General features: G+C 34.1%; 2 protein-coding genes across 2 annotated transcripts; both read right to left on the bottom strand.

The window, feature by feature from the left end:
- Positions 1–3,227: 3,227 nt before the first annotated feature.
- Positions 3,228–3,981, bottom strand: LOC131864140 (germin-like protein 8-2). The gene is made up of 3 exons (XM_059215157.1): positions 3,855–3,981; positions 3,576–3,760; positions 3,228–3,407 (listed from the first exon to the last, which is right to left on the bottom strand). Exons 1-3 carry the CDS (start codon positions 3,979–3,981, stop codon positions 3,228–3,230), a joined length of 492 nt encoding a protein of 163 aa, XP_059071140.1.
- A 16,515-nt stretch (positions 3,982–20,496) lies between these two features.
- On the bottom strand, positions 20,497–21,250 carry LOC131864139 (germin-like protein 8-2). Its single transcript, XM_059215156.1, has 3 exons — positions 21,124–21,250; positions 20,845–21,029; positions 20,497–20,676 (listed from the first exon to the last, which is right to left on the bottom strand). The coding sequence occupies exons 1-3, from the start codon at positions 21,248–21,250 to the stop codon at positions 20,497–20,499; spliced, it is 492 nt and encodes a 163-aa protein (XP_059071139.1).
- Positions 21,251–22,449: the final 1,199 nt, after the last annotated feature.

Raw genomic sequence — 22,449 nt, 5'->3', positions numbered from 1 at the left:
AAACTGTTATCGGACCTCAAGGCATTATTCTATTTTTGTATATCAATTAAGAAGGTCAACATGTGAAGCTCATATCTCTCTCGATTTGAGAAAAGAAAATTATAATTCATAGAGGCTTTTAATCAAGAACTTGTCCAGTCTATTACAATATTGATTTTTAGCATATTTGAGGTAGCTATTGTGAACTTAGGGGTTCCACAAAATTCACTCTTAGTGTTGCAAAACAGTGATCGTTGTTTTTATTTATTCTAGGTGGTTAAACAAGGGCACATTGATCCACCAGAAGTCTAGATTTGAATTCATTTTGAGTAACTCATTACAATTTTAGGGGTTTTCATAAATTTTCTCCTCAGTCAGTTAGCACATGATTTTCTTATATTTTTATATTTTTCGAAAGGTTGTAAAAATTTATCACTAGTTTATATTTTTCGATTTGAGGGTGAAAAAATTATGAAATGATTGACTCAAATTTGTGTCAACAATATGGATAGAGCATGTTCTATTGAAATATATTTCCTTAAAACCCTATTTTTAATGGGGATTCCTGATTTTAGTGCAAGTGGAGATATATTAGAATGATGGAACCAATATAAAAGATCTTACGATGCAAATTATGGAACCGGTATGTGATCTAGATAGATCGTCAAGCTAAAACCAAAGGAATGATCACCTATGGATGACTCGGTGATAGGAAATGACATCATATTTGTAAAGACTTGCAACAATAGATTATTGACCTGAATTAGTTGTATTGTATTGACCTAAAACCTCTTCAATGACAAATTTGTGAGTCAAATACATCTATTGGTTATCTAGAGTTCTATATCATTTAATGTAAATTGTCTCTTTTACATTTTTTAAATTTGGATATCTAAGGTCACATATGGCTCAACTCGATGCAACATGTCCGCTATTGTTTTGTCCTTTCCTTTGAAGATCTACCTCAATTCTAGAATTTGCAATCACTCTCTTTTATTTGGATGCATGTTATTAAGACCACTTACTCAAATAATGAACAATAACTCAAGTTCTTGCAAAACATAAAAAATATCGGAGATATTGCTCACCATTGGGTCATGCATTTTGTCTACATTTTCCAATATTTTGGATTTTCCCAACTTGAATCTTGTACATAAATAACCAAAGCCACATTATTCTATTTTGGTGTAGCATTAACCACAATGACCTTGAGAGAGAACCCTAGGTTTAGTGAATGTCATGAATTATTTGTGCTAGTGAACCACCACTATTTGCAGGACTCATATGATTGACGTGCGAATCTTTCATAGAGAGACGAGAAACCCGGTGAATAAATAGATTCCTCGTGGAACATGATCAAGTAATTACTTATACCTCATTGACTCCCTATTTGCGTAGGCAAGGGATCGCATATGTGGCATTAGACATGCTAAAGAAAAGATCATAAGCACAATCTATCAGAGCAATGTGTCATCTTACAATAGCCTTATTTGTTATCTATGTGAACAATGTAGAATGGGCTTGATAATTAATATATTGATCGATACAGTTGGAGATGGATGCAAGCGCAATGAAACTTCTCATATTACTAGATTATTTGAGGTATAGACATCCAAGGCATGACGGAAGAGGCTTTTAAGCTTCACAATGAACTGATCGCTAGAGGGGCTATATATGAAGCTTTATTCATTTGAACCCCTAAAAATACATAGGAAAAATAGAAGATTATAAAATTGACATATCTCACCGATAATGTATCAGTTATATCTATTATCTTATTCTTCATTACAGTGTAATTGACAACTTCTCAATATGACGACACTTTTATCTTCCTCATATCAATTAGCAAATGGCTTCAATATGAAAATATCCTCCGCCTTCACATATTTCTCAAACTTACACCTGCATATCCATGGATCCAAGGAGCTCCTTTATGCACCTCTTAGGCTTGCAACAATAATATTTTTCCCGCATGAAACATACATGGCCTACGGCAACAATATTTTCCTATCCTATTGTGCTTATTCACATATGCAGATTTGCATTTGCTTTGATAGGAAACCTATGGTTAAATTATTGGTTATCATATTTGATGATCTATAGAAATGCTTATACAAGGAGGAAATGGTTTGAGGAATTTTTTTTGTAACCGAACTGATAGTTTATGATTGAACAAGGTAATATATTGCTAAATTTTTCAACTAATCATATTTTTAATATTACATACAAAGTTTTTAAAATCAACATGAGCATTATCCTTTTTCCCTTTAGTATTTAGATCTTCATACATAACATCCACATTGACATATTTATTATAACGTAGGAATGAATTAGGGGAGATTTAGAAAAGCTTATTTTGGGAAGCCATAAATTAATTACCCTCATAATTAACACCATGTAAATGAATTGTGTTATTATCAATAATCTATCTTCACTGTCTTAGATTTTCCATGTCATTCCAACTTATTAGAAATGTTTAATACAAGAGGCCCCTCAATCATAACCCTTATGTAGGTAGATTGATGTAAGAATAGGTGTAATATGTGTCAAGGTTATCATATTATCCCCGATAAAATATTGCGATATTGGATGCAATGGATATTCTAGTTCTATGGATTTTCTTGGAATTTAGACATAATGAAACCGTATTGCATTCCATCGAAGGTATACTATATTTATTAGAGCAATCATTCTTATCTTGAGGAGAGTCCCTAACCTTCTGGAATGACTTCTTTGATGGGGAGTCTTGAAGCATTGGATGATTGTGAGGGTGATTTGAAGAACAACTACTAATTATATTTCCCAATAACTATTTCCTACTTCCAAACCATTCACCTTTTATGTCAGAGCTAAAATGAGGTTAAGACTATGTTAAAGAACACCCTTGACAGATTGGCATGCAAGAATTATAGTGTTACTCATTCTATCCAAGTCAAGCACTTTGTTTGTTGTTGTTCCTGCAATATTTATGTTAAAGAATATATTGTTAACATGTTGCAAATGAATGTATACCTAATACAAGGATGCTCTTGTATAAAATATTCATAAATGCCTTCAGATGCTTCAAATTAATCCTTCATCTTTGGAATATGCGGAGGATATAGTCATGTTCAAAACAGATGCTATGAATAGCAGAAGAGGACGGCAATAACTCTAGAAAGATTGTTTTATTGAACGGCAAGGAAAAAGAATTTGGGAAAGACTTGGTCCCCTCTTGATTGTTTTGTTTGATAGAACACAGCAAATTCTTATGCGAATTTCTTCTGAATGTAATCCACAACTTCCTGTGTGATGCGGAAGGCCTTGGCCAATACGGAATCTGGGAGAGGAGGATCCGCTGCAAACAGAGAGTTGGCGATTGTCTGAACTCCCGGAAGCTGGCTGCTCAATGCAGATATGGCCACCGCATTTTCATGCCCCACATTCTGCTGGAAATGCACAAGTGCCTTTGGAAACACAAACACATCTCCCTTCTCCAACGTTTTGCTGAAAAACTTGTTGTTGGTGTCAATGAAACCCACAAGAAGCTGGCCTTCCAGTAAAACAAGAACTTCGGTGGCTCTTGGGTGTGTGTGAGGAGGATTTATTCCACCCACTGCGTAGTCGATGCGGACCAACGATATTCCCAACGTATTGAGGCCTGGTATCTGTTTAACGTTCGCCATCGTTACGTTGGAGCCCACATCATTGTCGGTGTTCCCTGCCTGCCCAAGTCCCCGGAAGAAGAAGTCGTCTGCTGAAACTTGCATTGGGTCTTTGCAAACGAACCCGTTCACCAAAACTGTTTAAAGCAAAATCAAATCAATCTATTACTAACTCGACTCGTCTAATAAGCAAATCATTACCATTGTTTATGTATAAAGTTTTTTACTCACCTTTGCTTTCCTCATCTGCAACGCAGAAATCTTGCAAGGGATCGGAATCCCCTGCCATGACCCTGTCGCTGTAACAACATATCAACAGAAAAAGTCCCAGTGTGAAGTAAATCATTCGGTTAGCCATTATAATAGAAACGCAGATAGTACAAGAGCTCAGAAGGATATGAATGTGTGTTACAAGCCCATTACAAGCTTTATATAGCCCAAACCTTATGACTAATTCATCTTCACTCCGTATATTAAATCACCAATCCTTGTAATATTATAATAATATACTTCCAGAGTTGTTGCTCTTTTCGATACGTCAGAGTAAGTCTTGCTGCAGCATATGGCTATCTCACCTGCTACCGCAGATGTATTCTCACCATTCTTTCATTATCGTTGAAATTTTCTATCTTCTGCTGCATATGCTTATCTGAAGATCAGCTTACCTCCTGCCTTAGACGTATTCTTCCTCATATTCTCGCCACCGCCATTAATTTAGTAATGTGGAAACGATTAGACTTTATTGGAGCGATGGCCTTCTTCAAAGGAACTAATATATACATTTTTCTCAGCCGTCTCAGAATTGGTAAAAGAGGAAATTTTCTTGGATGTTGACACAAACACCGTCCATGCATGCTTTATATTGCGTCTTTCTTGAAAACCTTTTTACGCTCGGGTAGGATAATCTCAGTTTTATTATAAAAATATACGTGTTATATTCGTGAGCCTTTAAAACAAAGAATAGTTCTAAATTATCATTAATATTTTTGGTTTATAATATTAAGGATTCATGTTAATTATAGAGTTTGGTTGCGAGAATTTAAATAAATAAATAAGAGAATGGGTTGTTTTGTGATTGAAAGGATGAACTTGGTGTACAAGGCAAATTCATCGTGGCATGTGCATGTATATGTTACATACTCAACGTCATAGGACTCATGCTAGACGAGGTGAGAAAAGGAATAAGACGAGTGGGCGTTATGACACTCATTTCGCACAACGTAAAACAAGAATGATAAGGTGATCGAGATTTGGAACCCTTACGCAACATGTCTCAAGGGAGGAACTCCTGAAGGCAACATTCCCTCTAATTCCTAATTGGTAGTGAACCGGTCGGGCCTCTATGGCGTGACCTAACACCTATAGCTAAGTAAACCCTAACTAAGCTAAATTATATATAAATTTAACAAATTTTAACTAATTACCAATGATATATAAAGAGATTAAATGCGGCAAACGAATAAATGATAATTTTCTATTAAATATTTTTAATAAGTAAATATACTGTTTGTTTTAACTAAATATTAGCCACAACGATAGTTTATTCTTCTGAAGAGTCCAACTCAACTAAATTAAAACGAAATAAAGAGTGAATTTTCTCAATCCTAAGCTGATATTTTACTTTCTTTTAAAACCAAATTTTTGAAATAAAAGTATACTACACTTTGATTTCAGATTTAATTTAATTAATTACCATTCACTATCAATTAGATAAATTAAATTATTTCACTTGACTAATTAATTTGAGAGGCCACATCACATTTAAACGATTCCAAGACATGTTAAATCCTAAAACCTAGCACACCAACTCCACCTAAGGTTTTTCATTTCCTAAAGTTATATTAAATTAAATTCTCTTAAAAGAATTAATTATCATGCTAAACCCGCTTAATGGGGCCTTAACCGATATGGTAACACTAGAAACCCAAACTCAAGTTTGCTGTGTGTGTGTGTTTACAAAGGTAAATATACTTTGTATAAAATATATATTTTTAAATAGGTGAACATACACATCTAATTACAAATAACTATTTTTAATTTTAAACCAAAGTTTAAGTAGAGCAAGTTTTTTTATTTTGTAGGATAACAAAGAGAACAATATTTGCGTGATAAACATCCCCTTCACTTTATTAACTAAAAATATTAAGAAAAGTGCATGAAAATTTCACACTCTTAAAGCTAATTTAATCCACTATTACTAATAACTTTAATTTGTTCATTAAGTATCAATAACTTTTAAACGTATGAAATGCAAATTATCACAAGCGCTAAGTTATTTCTTAAACAAACTCAGCCCTTAAACAATATGTATATTTTTTAGAAAAGTAAAATATAATCGCTTCTAAACACAACAACATCATCATTTATCAACTTGATATACACAACATTACAAGGGACCCATTTGATAAAATTTTTAACAACTTACTCCAACCCATTTAAAAAATGTAATAAAAATTCTAACCCAAACATGAGAATGAATATTTTCATTCCAATGTCAAGGTAGCACCCCATTTGATTCCACAAAAAATCTTACAAAACACAATTTTTAAACAAGCCAATGGAGAGCTCACCTTCCAACATTTGGGCTTTCTCACAACCAACCCCCAAGCTAAGAGGCCCATGAGAAACTTGATTTCCCAATATAAATACTCCACGCAGATGTAAAATCCATTAAGGGAGTCCAACACCATATAATTCACATCCCTTCTAAATTATATCGAACCATTTTTCCACAGATTTTCCAAAAGAATCAAGGATACTCATACCCAAGAAATCTCCTTCTCAACGAGAAAAAATCGTTCCCTTGGAGGTTCCACATATCCCTCACCCTACACATGAGTTTCTCTGATCAACTTGGGAGAGCCTAAACCCTCACACACGTGTCATATACATAAGAAAAGACATAGAAAGATGAAATTTAAAAATCAAATCAAAAGCCTCCACTAACATATTTACAACAAAATGGAATATAGCATTCTAAAGATTGAATCATATCAAAATATTTCCTTAATAGATGAGGAGGGTTTGATAGAAATTTCTCAAAGACTCTTTTGAGTCCTTCCACAAAGCCTCCCAAAAAATCCCAAAAAGAAAGATGCAAAAAATAAAATAATAAGCCATACAAAGACTCTTAGAATGGTATATACAATATGTGTCATATGACCTCCCCTCCCCTGGTCAGGAGGTACCACATTGATCTCATTCACCTCCTCTAACCCCTTCTCACCAAAACCTAAGGGTATGTGGATATCACAAATGCTCCTACGTGTGAGAGCATTGGGATGAGAGGAATAATATTGTATACTCTTCCCCAATAGGATCCTTTGGATCCACTCATATGTGTGAGGCATGCGGAAGCACCATTCATAAAATTGTTGGAGTGGATTTGAAAGTGGTAATTTACTTACTGTCACCCGCAAGTTAGACTTTCGACACCTTTTTTCTAAGAGACTTGGACAAGATCAAATGATGGCAAAATCCCATGGACTAATTCCCAAAAAGGTACCCAACTCATAAGTGTTTCTTTATGGGCCTAAATACACTCAAAAATAGATGAAACCGACACTTTAAAATCATTCAAAAAAATGCTCAACATAACACCTATTTTTTCTATAAGGATGCCACTGGGCGCAGATACTAACTTACTCATATATAAAAACAAAACAAAAATATATTTAAAAAAAAAAATACATCACATTACAACAATTGCTAAAATCAAAGACCTTAGTCCCTATCATTAACTAAGGTCAAGGCTTCACTAAGAATTTAAAATGAATAGGATTTTCTTAGGAAACTCCAATTTCTATTAGCTATGAAAATTTCCTACACACTCAAAGAAAATAAATAAATTTCCAATATAGGTTGAAATAAAATGCACACATAATCATACATTTGATAAAAAAATAATTCTTCACGACCAACATAGTCCAATACAACATCGTACTATAACTTGATTATATTTTAATGTTTATTAACGAAATCTGACATTGATTTGTAATATAAAAAGTGTAGATAAAATTTGTTTTTGATTGGATAAGGTGGGAAGAGGGTCCCACAACCAAAGTTAGAATACTAGAATAAAGAAGTTCAATAACAAACAAGTTACTGCGCCGACACAACCGCAAAACTACCAAAATAACAAACCACGAAAAAATATTTAGACTTCATATTATGGAGGCTCATAAGAGCATTTGACTCTTTCATGACCAATTTTTGTCTTTAATTATAGCTCTCTCAAGCAGTACCCTCGTTGCTTCTTTTCACCTTCCATATTTAGTTTGATTTCTTTTTTCTTTTTGCCTTTTTTGTTCCATCCTTGACTTATGCCTATTGCGATAGTCAGTCAAAAAGATCGAGAAGTCATAGAAAAAATCCATTAGGTCCTTAATGATAGTAAGAAAATGAAAAAAATGAGTCCCCAAATTGAGAAACTCTATCGCCTAATAAATTTATTTTCTCTTTCAGTCTACCTTGTTTTACCTCCATCTCCTAAGTGTTTCAGTATGGGTCTGTGTACACTTATAAATAGATGAAACAAACACTTGAAAGTCATTCAAAAACCTACTCAGTGTGAAATCTATCTTTCCATAAGGATGCCGCTGGACGCAAATGCTAACTTACTCAAATATCAAAATAAAATAAAACTATATTTAAAACACAAAATACATCACATTACAACAATTACTAAAATCAGAGACCTTAGTCCCTATCATTAACTAAGGTCAAGGCTTCACTAGGAATTGAAAATGACTAGGATTCTCTTAGGGAACTCCAATTTATATTAGCTATGAAAATTTCCTACACGCTCAAATAAAAAAAAAAATTATTTCCAATATAAATTGAAATAAGATACACACATAATCATACATTTGATAACAATTTAATTAAAGATATGAGATTTCCACAATTCATTTGATAAAAATAAACTCGTAAACAATTTAATTCTTCACTACCAACATAGTCCAATGCAACATCATACTATGACCTGACTATATTTTAATGTTTTTTAACCACATCTAACATTGATTTGTAATATTAAAAGTGTACACAAAATTTGTTTTTGATTAGATAAGGTGGGAAGAGGGTCCTATGCCCAAAGTTAGAATATTAAAACAGAGAAGCTCAATAACAAACAAGTTATTGCACCAACACAACCCCAACACTACCAAAATAACAAACCACGAAAAACTATGTAGACTTCATATTATGGAGGCTCATAAGAGCATCAAACTCTTTCATGACCAATTTTAGTCTTGAATTCTAGTTCTCTCAAGTAGCACCCTCTTTGCCTCTTTTCACCTTCCCTATTTGGTTCAATTTCTTTTTTCTTTGTGCCTTTTTTGTTCCATCCTAGACTTATGCCTATTGCGATACTCAGCCAAATAGGTCGAGAAGTCATAGAATAAATCCATTAGGTCCTTAATGATAGCAAGAAAATGGAAAATTGAGTCCCCAAATTGAGAATCTCTATTGCCCAATAAATTTGTTTTCTCTTTCAGTCTACCTTGTTTTACCTCCATCTCATAGTCATCGTTATCCTCCTCTTCACCATGCTTAACACTCTTGTTTCTTTGTGAAGTTTAAATAAGCGGGGTGGGATCTGGTGCTATGGAAGCCAAGCTGGTTTCCAAGTCCTCCTCCTCCACGATGATAAGATACTATGATTTGGAGACGTCTTTAAGGGATAGGTCCAAAGTGAAATATTTTGTAGGTAGGTCAAATACTTGACCTTTTCTTTCCTCAACTGAGTACAATATCACTTTCAAAGTGTTAGTTATCATATATGTGTCATCGTTTTAGTTTCAAATTTCTTTGTCTTGGATATTAATTACCACAATTAATGTCGATCTCCTCTTCTTACTCTCCTTCATTACCCTTTCATTTTTTAGATTTGCCTTTTCTATTTTTTCGATTTTTAACGTGTTTTTCATTTTTATCTTTACTTCTTTCCTCAGTTTCAAATTGGTATCCCAAGAGAGATTGTAATTCTACATGCAGTCTACTGTTAACATTATCTTCTTTTGACACAATTTTTAGCTCTTTATCTCTAGGGCATTCCCTTTTTTATCTCTCTCGATATGGGAATTGCCCTTTTGGGAATTTTTAGGGAGATTGAATGCTTATGTGGAAGCAATTCCAAAACCACTAGAAATTCTAAGGGGTTTCTTGGTAATTTTGAGGGCTCTTGAAGCCATCTTTCACTTTGATCTCTTTGATACCAAAATTAGGCCAGATTAGAGCATAGGAGAGGTTGTATGCAAATAGATTTGGTGAAGGTAGTATATTAAGCCTTGATGTAGGCTAGGGATGTCCTGATATTTATGGTTTCTCTTAACCTTTCACCCCTAGCAACTGATTACAGTATCCTTTTCTATCATCTTGTAAGTTACAATAGAACTCATCCCATCCATTTTCACTTCCCTCAGGTTCTTAGAGAATGTGAACTTCTTTGAAAGAAGTAGATTGTGGCCGTTCTACATGGCCATGAATTAATTTGAAACCCCTCCAACTTCACAAATCCTTCGCATGTTGTTCTTCTTCAGAAGCTCATAGGTTGATCAACTCTAATCTTTTCTCATATCGATTTCCGTAATTTTTTATACCCACAAATCTTTTGGAAAAGTTGGACTTTCTCAAAAAAGGAAGAAGCGACACGATTAGATTACTATTAACATATTTCGAGCTTTTCCATCTTTAGAAGGATTATAATCATTGGAGGAAAACTAAGCCCAATAAGGTAATAAATATTTTCAATCTTACAACTTTAATAATCTCATCCCTTTAGTCCATTCCTTTTTGTGAATTAAAAAGTGATAGCATCCATGATCAGAGATTTTAAAACTTCAAATATGCTACATGCACTTTTATGCCAACTAGACATTTGGGATATTTCAATGACCATGCGAATCCACAGTCAAGATTTACATTCAACTTTAATCGTTCTTCATTTTATAACAGTTCTAATATTATTTCAAATGAACAAAGGTAGCTATCAAAATCCAAACCAAGTGCTCCTTTCTAGAAGCATAAACCCGACAGGGTGCTACTTCTAATAAATTTGATAATTTAATAATTCACGATATAGTTGAATTTCATGTTTATAAAGTCAAAGCATCAATTAACCCACTATAATCACATGGAAATCAAAATACCTAATTAACTATCAAAATTTTTGTCCTCATCATATGCATATATTAAAATCAAACTGCTCTACAGATGCACTCCACATTTGACATATTCTAATAACATCATCACGTGTTAATACTAATAACTTTAAAAACTTATACAGCCCTAGAATTCAATCATGGTCCAATAATGCCAATATCGAAGCCACCAAAGGGTGGGCCTCACAACTAGTAGTTTCGATTCTTGATCCGAATTTAGTCATAGCCGACTACTTAAATTCATGTAATTCAAATAATTTTTTTGATATTCGTAAATATCAGATAACTTAATAATTAAAGAAAGTTTAATCAGCAAACTAAAAAACTAAATTTTAATATATATTTTATTAATTTTTAAAGGATGAAACTACTCATTCTTATTTGACAATAGGCAAGACCGAATTTATATAGACTACCTCTCCATTCCTTTTGAAAAAAGGTAAAAACATGCATCTTATAAAAAGTTCTATTTTTCTCCAAGAAATCTCTCAAATTACCTTTTCTCTATGAGTTATTTTTCCCTAAAATTCGGTTGTTCAACTCTATCCAAATAAATTATGTACCTCACAACTATCTCATGTGAATCCTCTAAATCACCATTCCAATTCCGCAATTTTAGAATCTGCATTAGGCGACTGTGATAGTTATGAAACTACTTTTTTCTACCTCCAAAAGAGCCATCATCCTCTAGCTCCCTCGGTGGGAGGTCTTTAAATTTTGATTAATGCGAATCAATCAAACTAAATGGAGTTACTTAGAGACATCACAATCCAACTTTTTACAAATATCGTGAGAGTAGCGTGAAAAGATTAAGAGTAGCGTGTGAGATATTGAGAGAGAAAGAGAGAGCCAAGAGAGAGCAGGCCAAATAAAAGAAAGGTTCATAAAGAGAGTGGGGAATGAAAAAATACTGATGAGTCATTTAGATTCATCTCGAAACATTGCAACTGCCCTATAAAGCTAAAAAGTTGAATTTTGTTTAGAAATGCTTGCATATTTTTTTTTGTAGGATGCTATCATGATGTGCAAATGTCCGTGTGAAAAACTCGTATCTAGATAATATACGTTCAAAAATTTTGGGAGAAAAGAAAATATAGGACTAATGCAAAGGTGACATAAACCAATGTCCATGAGAAATGCGACCTGAGCACCTTGGTAAAGAAGAAGGCTTATGTAAGTACTAAAATGAGCCTACAAAAATATTAAGCGAATGGACACCAAAGTACACACAAAACGTAGGTGAAGTTGCGAATGTATGCGATTTACGACATTACAGCCTAAAAATTTAATTATTCCTTAACATCAAATAATTCAATAATTAAAAATAAGTTTTAACAAAAAAACAATTTTCCCCCTTTTGATTTCAATAAAGCATACATATACAAATTATTATTAACAATAGACAAAACCTAGTTTCTATAGCATGCTTCACCATTTCTTTTAAAATAAATACAAGCAATGATGGATCTTATAGAAATTTCTCTTTTTCTCCTATGAATCTTTCAAATTACCTCTTACCTATAAGTATTTTTCCCTTAAAATCAAGTTGTTCAATGCTATCTATATCAATTATGCACCACACAAATATGTCATGCGAGGCCTCTAGATCAGCCTTGCGAATTCCAATTTTGTAATCTACATGATACAATTGTACAACAAGTGTGAAACTAGGCTTGTTTACCTCTAACAGAGCCCCAAATTTTTTTAGCTCCATTTGTGTGCCCCATAGGTTCTTGTTGTTGTGAATCAATCCAACCAATTGACTTGAACCCTAGAGAAAACATGGGAATTTTAACTATTAGTAACTATTAGCACGTTGTTTCCCATCCCAAAGCCATCTCCTTTATCCTCTCCTCTTGACACATGGCATGGTTGTCAATTTAAACCTCCTTGTGTGAAAGCTACCTTCTAATCGCATGGTTTCCAGGTCCACCTCTACGATATCTCCCATCTAATCCATATTGTCATTCATTAAATTCTACATGAATATGTACTCCTTTGTCAACCATGCACCTCTCATAGTCTAGGATATATCTACTCTACATCAAGATGTTCAAGATTATTCTCAAATCAATAACAATACTCTTTCATAGTGAAATTTAGTTGATAATGTTCCACCTTAATCCAAAGAATTTAGAAAGAAAATGTTGCAACACTTTATTTGTGGAAAAGTACGTAATAATTTGTGAAACCTAACAAATATCTGTCAACTATAACCTTAACATGTGCATCCATTGTGAGACACTCAAATAACATTAAGAGTTTAAAATCACATCAGATTTTTAGAAATATGTGTAACTTGTGATCACTAGATTTTGCCTAAACCCAGTATGCCATCCACTCAAATTGTTGATTGAGGAGCTCCCATAAAACTCTTATATAATTAGTAGTAATTTTACAACTTCATTGCTAAAAACTTTATCTTTGATCATTGAATTGAATGTGAATTAAGAATAGTTGAAATATAAATACATCTGAGAGAAACACATATTTAATTGGTTCTCCACCAGTTCAATTGAAATGATATATAAGACTCTATGATTTTTCTAGCAGACCATTCACATAGTAATGAGATATCTTGCAACGGTCAAGATAGAATGCAACACCACAATCTTGAAGAATGTAAAATCCTATCAAGTCTACCTCAATATAGGTGTTCAAATGAATGGATTTGGCATGATTGTTCTTTGTGAATTTGATACTAGAAAAAATTGGTATGCTCGTATTACCACCAACTTTTATAGGTATCTGTTATTGATTTCATAGAGTCCAATTGTTCAACCCACACATTCAAACATCTGCATGCCTCATGCTAGAAAATTTATCAATGAGATGACTAGTTGCACTCGAAATAATTGTATCACATTGAGATCCAAATAAATAAAGGTGGGTTCTACCAACTTCCCCTTAAAGTGTATTCATTAGAAATATATAAATTTCATGGGCTAATGATAGAAAAAGAAACAATCAACACTGGAGATGACGGTCAGAAGGGCCTCCCATTCATTGTTGTATCAAGGGTTCGTTGCCTTGTTGATATTCACATATCCCCCTACTATTACATACCAACATACACATGAGGCACAATGCATATGTAGTAATCAAAAAATGAGAATAGAACTGATTACATACAATGTGGATTCAAAATAATTAACTTTTCATTCCAAGTATACCAAATTTCTCTTGCTTGCATGCAATATCAATTGGAAATAATTGAATATTTCATTGCAAGTGTTACCAAAGAGCTCCTACTCTTCAATGCAAAACATGGTTGGTAATTTGTGTTGTAATCAGTTATACTCAACTGTTAAAATAAGAATTTGTTTTTTTCCAAAGATCTCCAATTAAATTCTAGCAATCTACTTCACATAAATTTTTTTGCATTCACAGATTCGATCATTTGAGCCAAATTCAAAAATAGATTAGAAATTATGATTTGTCTTTCTTTGTTAATCTATCACTGTACAACTACACATTTCTTTATTTACAAGTTTCAATTTGTGAAGGGTAAGGTTCACAGATTACATCTTCGTTGTGGTATTAGAATATGCCATTTCCAATCATGTGCAAATTGTTAAAGTTTCATTCTAACTACCAATCTCTATATCTAGGTTGCAAACACCACAATTTACAACATATCATTTACTTTTAACCATTGTTCATGTAACCGCTAAGCATGTCGGGGCTGCTATGTGCGATTAATAAAATTTTAGAAAATTGATATTAGACCAGACTTAAACCAAATCCTAAAAAAGTGAATTTGTTCTGTACGTATCAAATAAAAAGTACAGGCATAAAGCTTCATGGTGACATTAACTGCAATATATTTCTTCCCCAAACTATATTTTAAAAATAATATATAATTAACTCCCTTTTTTTTTTTTTTTTTTTTTCCTACTTTACATATCTTATTGAACGTGACATACCTGGTAGATCAACATTCGTTGCAATTCGCAGGTCCTCTAAAAATAGGACTCCAAAATCTTGTCACATTAGAAAGGTTGAAGTGGCTGTACTGAAATAATGCTTCTCATATCTACTTTCATCTGAATTTTCTCAGTTGGCTTTGCAAAAATTGAGCCAAGTCTTAGGAATTTGATAAGTCTAGCATGGGAGATGCTTGCATACTTGTGAGCTGCAAACAATTAGGAAAATGAATGTGTGAGCCTCATTTGCCAAAACTGGGAAATTATGGCTATACTCCTTTTATTTGATTATGTAAATTGGTAACAAAGATTCTCAAAATGAACAGATATTAATTCATGCATCAATGCCATTTAGATTCATTCTCATGATTTAGAAAAAATCTCAATCCCTCGCAACAAAAGGAAAAGGAACCTAAGTTCCTAGCTCTTCCTTAAAGATAACAACTAGGCCTTTTCTTATTCCTAATGTCATTGGCATTGGTTAATGTTATGATCTTGTTTCCTCCATTTTGATATTTAACTTAATTTACGGGATGGTATAATTCAACATGCCACGGAAACCAATATTTATTTAAGTACAAAATATTGCATATTACGTTGATATAAATGTGGTACTACTGAAGCCAACATTGATATGAAGGAATTTTTTTTTGGTTCTATCTTCATATTTCACTTCTCTTGAAATTGTGTACATTCTCTCATAAATACCAACAATGCTATCCTCGCACCCTTTTATGTTCCATACAATAATGTGATTCCTCTAAATCCACAAGACCAATAGTGCCACAAAGAGTATAATGATTCTTGTGGCTCATGTAACTATTTGGTGGTCCTTGAGGTGTTATTTACCTTCCGAATGGGCTTCGGGCAGTTCCCTCTGTGTATCGGTCTTGAAACACATGATGTTTTTGGTCTGCTTGTTTGGTTTCTTGCGAGTTGGGCTGTTTTGGAGTGCTGTTTTTTTCGGGTCCGTGGGATTCTCTGTGGAAGGTTCCCTTCTATTGAGGGGGAGATGGATGTAGTTGGAGTTGACTTGTCTCCTATTGAGGTGGAGTATGATGTTTTTGGTGTTTCCTGGAAGTGTCGTTGGGGTGTTGATGGGGCCCCTCTTCTTGGCTGTAAGGATGTTGATGCCGATCTTCTTGCTGACTCTTGTGTGTCTCCTATAGAGGTGGAGAGTTGGTTGTTGGGCAAGTTTCTCTCAGTATGGCATATTTTAAAGCATATGGTTTTTGGAGCCATGATAAAACCCACGGTGGTTGAGGGAGCTCAGAAAAACCCCATGTTTTTTGTTTCTTGTAGGGACAGGTTGGATGCTAGCAGTTTTCAAGGGCCAAGTTTGGCCAATGTTGGTTTTTGGTTAGCATTGGTCTTTGTGGCTTTATGTGGTCCTACGAATCTATTACAAGTTGAGGGAGCCTAGGAAAACGCTTCTAGTTGGCCGAGGGTGCCAGAAAAACCCTCGTTCTCTGTTTTTTGAGATGTTTTGTTTGTTGTTTTCGAGCTTATGGTTGTGCCATCCTGTTTTGTGATGTTCATATTTTGATTGGTGGATGCCCGTAAGTCTAGAAGGTTTCAGGTCCTTTTTAAAACCTGTTGTCCACTGTCAGGTAGTCTGGTCCATTTCTCAATGCAAACCCTCTGTTTGTAAAGGGGTTTGGGGCCCCTTCAAAACTTGTTTTATCCTAATAAAAAAATGCTGAAAAGGTGAGGTGCTTAGTCCATTATCATCTCAGAAGTTTTACAAGCCAAATGCTTAATGACCTTTCAAATACATTTTGGACCTTTTCTAGAACGCTCACAATTCACTAGCTTGCATTATAAGGAAGACTCGCTTAATCCACATGCTTGACTATTGCAACAATCATCTTCTACATGTCACCAATATGAGAATAGATGTTTCAATGAAATTATTTATTTGGACATGACCTGAACGGGTATATGTATAATTACAAGTGCGTGATTAAGTTGCATCTAGAGGAATTAAAACACATCTAACACACAATAACTAAAGTAATATCAATCTAAGATCTCTCCAGACTGTTCATCTTTTTGTCTTGTATGGGGCTCATCTAGTTGTAGAGAAAATTATTTACACATCCCCATCTTTTGTAGATCAAGTTCATATGTAGGCGAACCAGTCAAGCATGATGAAGATTTCGAATATTGGTCTTAATAATAGCAACTTTATATGTTTTCATTCATTATCCTTGTTTATCTTCATTTCCTCTACTATTATAAAGTGCTTGTCAAATCATATTGTTTGGAGTATGCGAAATATATTATGTAGCCAAGGATATGATATTATAATGTATGTTATTCAATGCATATGCCAACATGTGGTACACATACCTTAAATTAGTTATAATTGGTCATAAGCTATATTAGATAATTAGGAGGCCTAGATGAATTTAGTGGTTTACACCTCAGTTATATTGCTAGGAGTTCTAGATATAGGACACGATTGTCATTGCAAAGACATGTGTTGAATACGACATTGCATTTGGAGTCTCTTGGAGATATAGTATGTAGCGAATTCTTCCATAAGGAATATTATAAACTGTTATCGGACCTCAAGGCATTATTCTATTTTTGTATATCAATTAAGAAGGTCAACATGTGAAGCTCATATCTCTCTCGATTTGACAAAAGAAAATTATAATTCATAGAGGCTTTTAATCAAGAACTTGTCCAGTCTATTACAATATTGATTTTTAGCATATTTGAGGTAGCTATTGTGAACTTAGGGGTTCCACAAAATTCACTCTTAGTGTTGCAAAACAGTGATCGTTGTTTTTATTTATTCTAGGTGGTTAAACAAGGGCACATTGATCCACCAGAAGTCTAGATTTGAATTCATTTTGAGTAACTCATTACAATTTTAGGGGTTTTCATAAATTTTCTCCTCAGTCAGTTAGGACATGATTTTCTTATATTTTTATATTTTTCGAAAGGTTGTAAAAATTTATCACTAGTTTATATTTTTCGATTTGAGGGTGAAAAAATTATGAAATGATTGACTCAAATTTGTGTCAACAATATGGATAGAGCATGTTCTATTGAAATATATTTCCTTAAAACCCTATTTTTAATGGGGATTCCTGATTTTAGTGCAAGTGGAGATATATTAGAATGATGGAACCAATATAAAAGATCTTACGATGCAAATTATGGAACCGGTATGTGATCTAGATAGATCGTCAAGCTAAAACCAAAGGAATGATCACCTATGGATGACTCGGTGATAGGAAATGACATCATATTTGTAAAGACTTGCAACAATAGATTATTGACCTGAATTAGTTGTATTGTATTGACCTAAAACCTCTTCAATGACAAATTTGTGAGTCAAATAAATCTATTGGTTATCTAGAGTTCTATATCATTTAATGTAAATTGTCTCTTTTACATTTTTTAAATTTGGATATCTAAGGTCACATATGGCTCAACTCGATGCAACATGTCCGCTATTGTTTTGTCCTTTCCTTTGAAGATCTACCTCAATTCTAGAATTTGCAATCACTCTCTTTTATTTGGATGCATGTTATTAAGACCACTTACTCAAATAATGAACAATAACTCAAGTTCTTGCAAAACATAAAAAATATCGGAGATATTGCTCACCATTGGGTCATGCATTTTGTCTACATTTTCCAATATTTTGGATTTTCCCAACTTGAATCTTGTACATAAATAACCAAAGCCACATTATTCTATTTTGGTGTAGCATTAACCACAATGACCTTGAGAGAGAACCCTAGGTTTAGTGAATGTCATGAATTATTTGTGCTAGTGAACCACCACTATTTGCAGGACTCATATGATTGACGTGCGAATCTTTCATAGAGAGACGAGAAACCCGGTGAATAAATAGATTCCTCGTGGAACATGATCAAGTAATTACTTATACCTCATTGACTCCCTATTTGCGTAGGCAAGGGATCACATATGTGGCATTAGACATGCTAAAGAAAAGATCATAAGCACAATCTATCAGAGCAATGTGTCATCTTACAATAGCCTTATTTGTTATCTATGTGAACAATGTAGAATGGGCTTGATAATTAATATATTGATCGATACAGTTGGAGATGGATGCAAGCGCAATGAAACTTCTCATATTACTAGATTATTTGAGGTATAGACATCCAAGGCATGACGGAAGAGGCTTTTAAGCTTCACAATGAACTGATCGCTAGAGGGGCTATATATGAAGCTTTATTCATTTGAACCCCTAAAAATACATAGGAAAAATAGAAGATTATAAAATTGACATATCTCACCGATAATGTATCAGTTATATCTATTATCTTATTCTTCATTACAGTGTAATTGACAACTTCTCAATATGACGACACTTTTATCTTCCTCATATCAATTAGCAAATGGCTTCAATATGAAAATATCCTCCGCCTTCACATATTTCTCAAACTTACACCTGCATATCCATGGATCCAAGGAGCTCCTTTATGCACCTCTTAGGCTTGCAACAATAATATTTTTCCCGCATGAAACATACATGGCCTACGGCAACAATATTTTCCTATCCTATTGTGCTTATTCACATATGCAGATTTGCATTTGCTTTGATAGGAAACCTATGGTTAAATTATTGGTTATCATATTTGATGATCTATAGAAATGCTTATACAAGGAGGAAATGGTTTGAGGAATTTTTTTTGTAACCGAACTGATAGTTTATGATTGAACAAGGTAATATATTGCTAAATTTTTCAACTAATCATATTTTTAATATTACATACAAAGTTTTTAAAATCAACATGAGCATTATCCTTTTTCCCTTTAGTATTTAGATCTTCATACATAACATCCACATTGACATATTTATTATAACGTAGGAATGAATTAGGGGAGATTTAGAAAAGCTTATTTTGGGAAGCCATAAATTAATTACCCTCATAATTAACACCATGTAAATGAATTGTGTTATTATCAATAATCTATCTTCACTGTCTTAGATTTTCCATGTCATTCCAACTTATTAGAAATGTTTAATACAAGAGGCCCCTCAATCATAACCCTTATGTAGGTAGATTGATGTAAGAATAGGTGTAATATGTGTCAAGGTTATCATATTATCCCCGATAAAATATTGCGATATTGGATGCAATGGATATTCTAGTTCTATGGATTTTCTTGGAATTTAGACATAATGAAACCGTATTGCATTCCATCGAAGGTATACTATATTTATTAGAGCAATCATTCTTATCTTGAGGAGAGTCCCTAACCTTCTGGAATGACTTCTTTGATGGGGAGTCTTGAAGCATTGGATGATTGTGAGGGTGATTTGAAGAACAACTACTAATTATATTTCCCAATAACTATTTCCTACTTCCAAACCATTCACCTTTTATGTCAGAGCTAAAATGAGGTTAAGACTATGTTAAAGAACACCCTTGACAGATTGGCATGCAAGAATTATAGTGTTACTCATTCTATCCAAGTCAAGCACTTTGTTTGTTGTTGTTCCTGCAATATTTATGTTAAAGAATATATTGTTAACATGTTGCAAATGAATGTATACCTAATACAAGGATGCTCTTGTATAAAATATTCATAAATGCCTTCAGATGCTTCAAATTAATCCTTCATCTTTGGAATATGCGGAGGATATAGTCATGTTCAAAACAGATGCTATGAATAGCAGAAGAGGACGGCAATAACTCTAGAAAGATTGTTTTATTGAACGGCAAGGAAAAAGAATTTGGGAAAGACTTGGTCCCCTCTTGATTGTTTTGTTTGATAGAACACAGCAAATTCTTATGCGAATTTCTTCTGAATGTAATCCACAACTTCCTGTGTGATGCGGAAGGCCTTGGCCAATACGGAATCTGGGAGAGGAGGATCCGCTGCAAACAGAGAGTTGGCGATTGTCTGAACTCCCGGAAGCTGGCTGCTCAATGCAGATATGGCCACCGCATTTTCATGCCCCACATTCTGCTGGAAATGCACAAGTGCCTTTGGAAACACAAACACATCTCCCTTCTCCAACGTTTTGCTGAAAAACTTGTTGTTGGTGTCAATGAAACCCACAAGAAGCTGGCCTTCCAGTAAAACAAGAACTTCGGTGGCTCTTGGGTGTGTGTGAGGAGGATTTATTCCACCCACTGCGTAGTCGATGCGGACCAACGATATTCCCAACGTATTGAGGCCTGGTATCTGTTTAACGTTCGCCATCGTTACGTTGGAGCCCACATCATTGTCGGTGTTCCCTGCCTGCCCAAGTCCCCGGAAGAAGAAGTCGTCTGCTGAAACTTGCATTGGGTCTTTGCAAACGAACCCGTTCACCAAAACTGTTTAAAGCAAAATCAAATCAATCTATTACTAACTCGACTCGTCTAATAAGCAAATCATTACCATTGTTTATGTATAAAGTTTTTTACTCACCTTTGCTTTCCTCATCTGCAACGCAGAAATCTTGCAAGGGATCGGAATCCCCTGCCATGACCCTGTCGCTGTAACAACATATCAACAGAAAAAGTCCCAGTGTGAAGTAAATCATTCGGTTAGCCATTATAATAGAAACGCAGATAGTACAAGAGCTCAGAAGGATATGAATGTGTGTTACAAGCCCATTACAAGCTTTATATAGCCCAAACCTTATGACTAATTCATCTTCACTCCGTATATTAAATCACCAATCCTTGTAATATTATAATAATATACTTCCAGAGTTGTTGCTCTTTTCGATACGTCAGAGTAAGTCTTGCTGCAGCATATGGCTATCTCACCTGCTACCGCAGATGTATTCTCACCATTCTTTCATTATCGTTGAAATTTTCTATCTTCTGCTGCATATGCTTATCTGAAGATCAGCTTACCTCCTGCCTTAGACGTATTCTTCCTCATATTCTCGCCACCGCCATTAATTTAGTAATGTGGAAACGATTAGACTTTATTGGAGCGATGGCCTTCTTCAAAGGAACTAATATATACATTTTTCTCAGCCGTCTCAGAATTGGTAAAAGAGGAAATTTTCTTGGATGTTGACACAAACACCGTCCATGCATGCTTTATATTGCGTCTTTCTTGAAAACCTTTTTACGCTCGGGTAGGATAATCTCAGTTTTATTATAAAAATATACGTGTTATATTCGTGAGCCTTTAAAACAAAGAATAGTTCTAAATTATCATTAATATTTTTGGTTTATAATATTAAGGATTCATGTTAATTATAGAGTTTGGTTGCGAGAATTTAAATAAATAAATAAGAGAATGGGTTGTTTTGTGATTGAAAGGATGAACTTGGTGTACAAGGCAAATTCATCGTGGCATGTGCATGTATATGTTACATACTCAACGTCATAGGACTCATGCTAGACGAGGTGAGAAAAGGAATAAGACGAGTGGGCGTTATGACACTCATTTCGCACAACGTAAAACAAGAATGATAAGGTGATCGAGATTTGGAACCCTTACGCAACATGTCTCAAGGGAGGAACTCCTGAAGGCAACATTCCCTCTAATTCCTAATTGGTAGTGAACCGGTCGGGCCTCTATGGCGTGACCTAACACCTATAGCTAAGTAAACCCTAACTAAGCTAAATTATATATAAATTTAACAAATTTTAACTAATTACCAATGATATATAAAGAGATTAAATGCGGCAAACGAATAAATGATAATTTTCTATTAAATATTTTTAATAAGTAAATATACTGTTTGTTTTAACTAAATATTAGCCACAACGATAGTTTATTCTTCTGAAGAGT

This window comes from Cryptomeria japonica, unplaced genomic scaffold (genome assembly GCF_030272615.1).
Source record: "Cryptomeria japonica unplaced genomic scaffold, Sugi_1.0 HiC_scaffold_77, whole genome shotgun sequence".
NCBI classification, from domain to species: Eukaryota; Viridiplantae; Streptophyta; class Pinopsida; order Cupressales; family Cupressaceae; genus Cryptomeria; species Cryptomeria japonica.
This window is presented reverse-complemented; position numbering and strand designations above follow the sequence as displayed.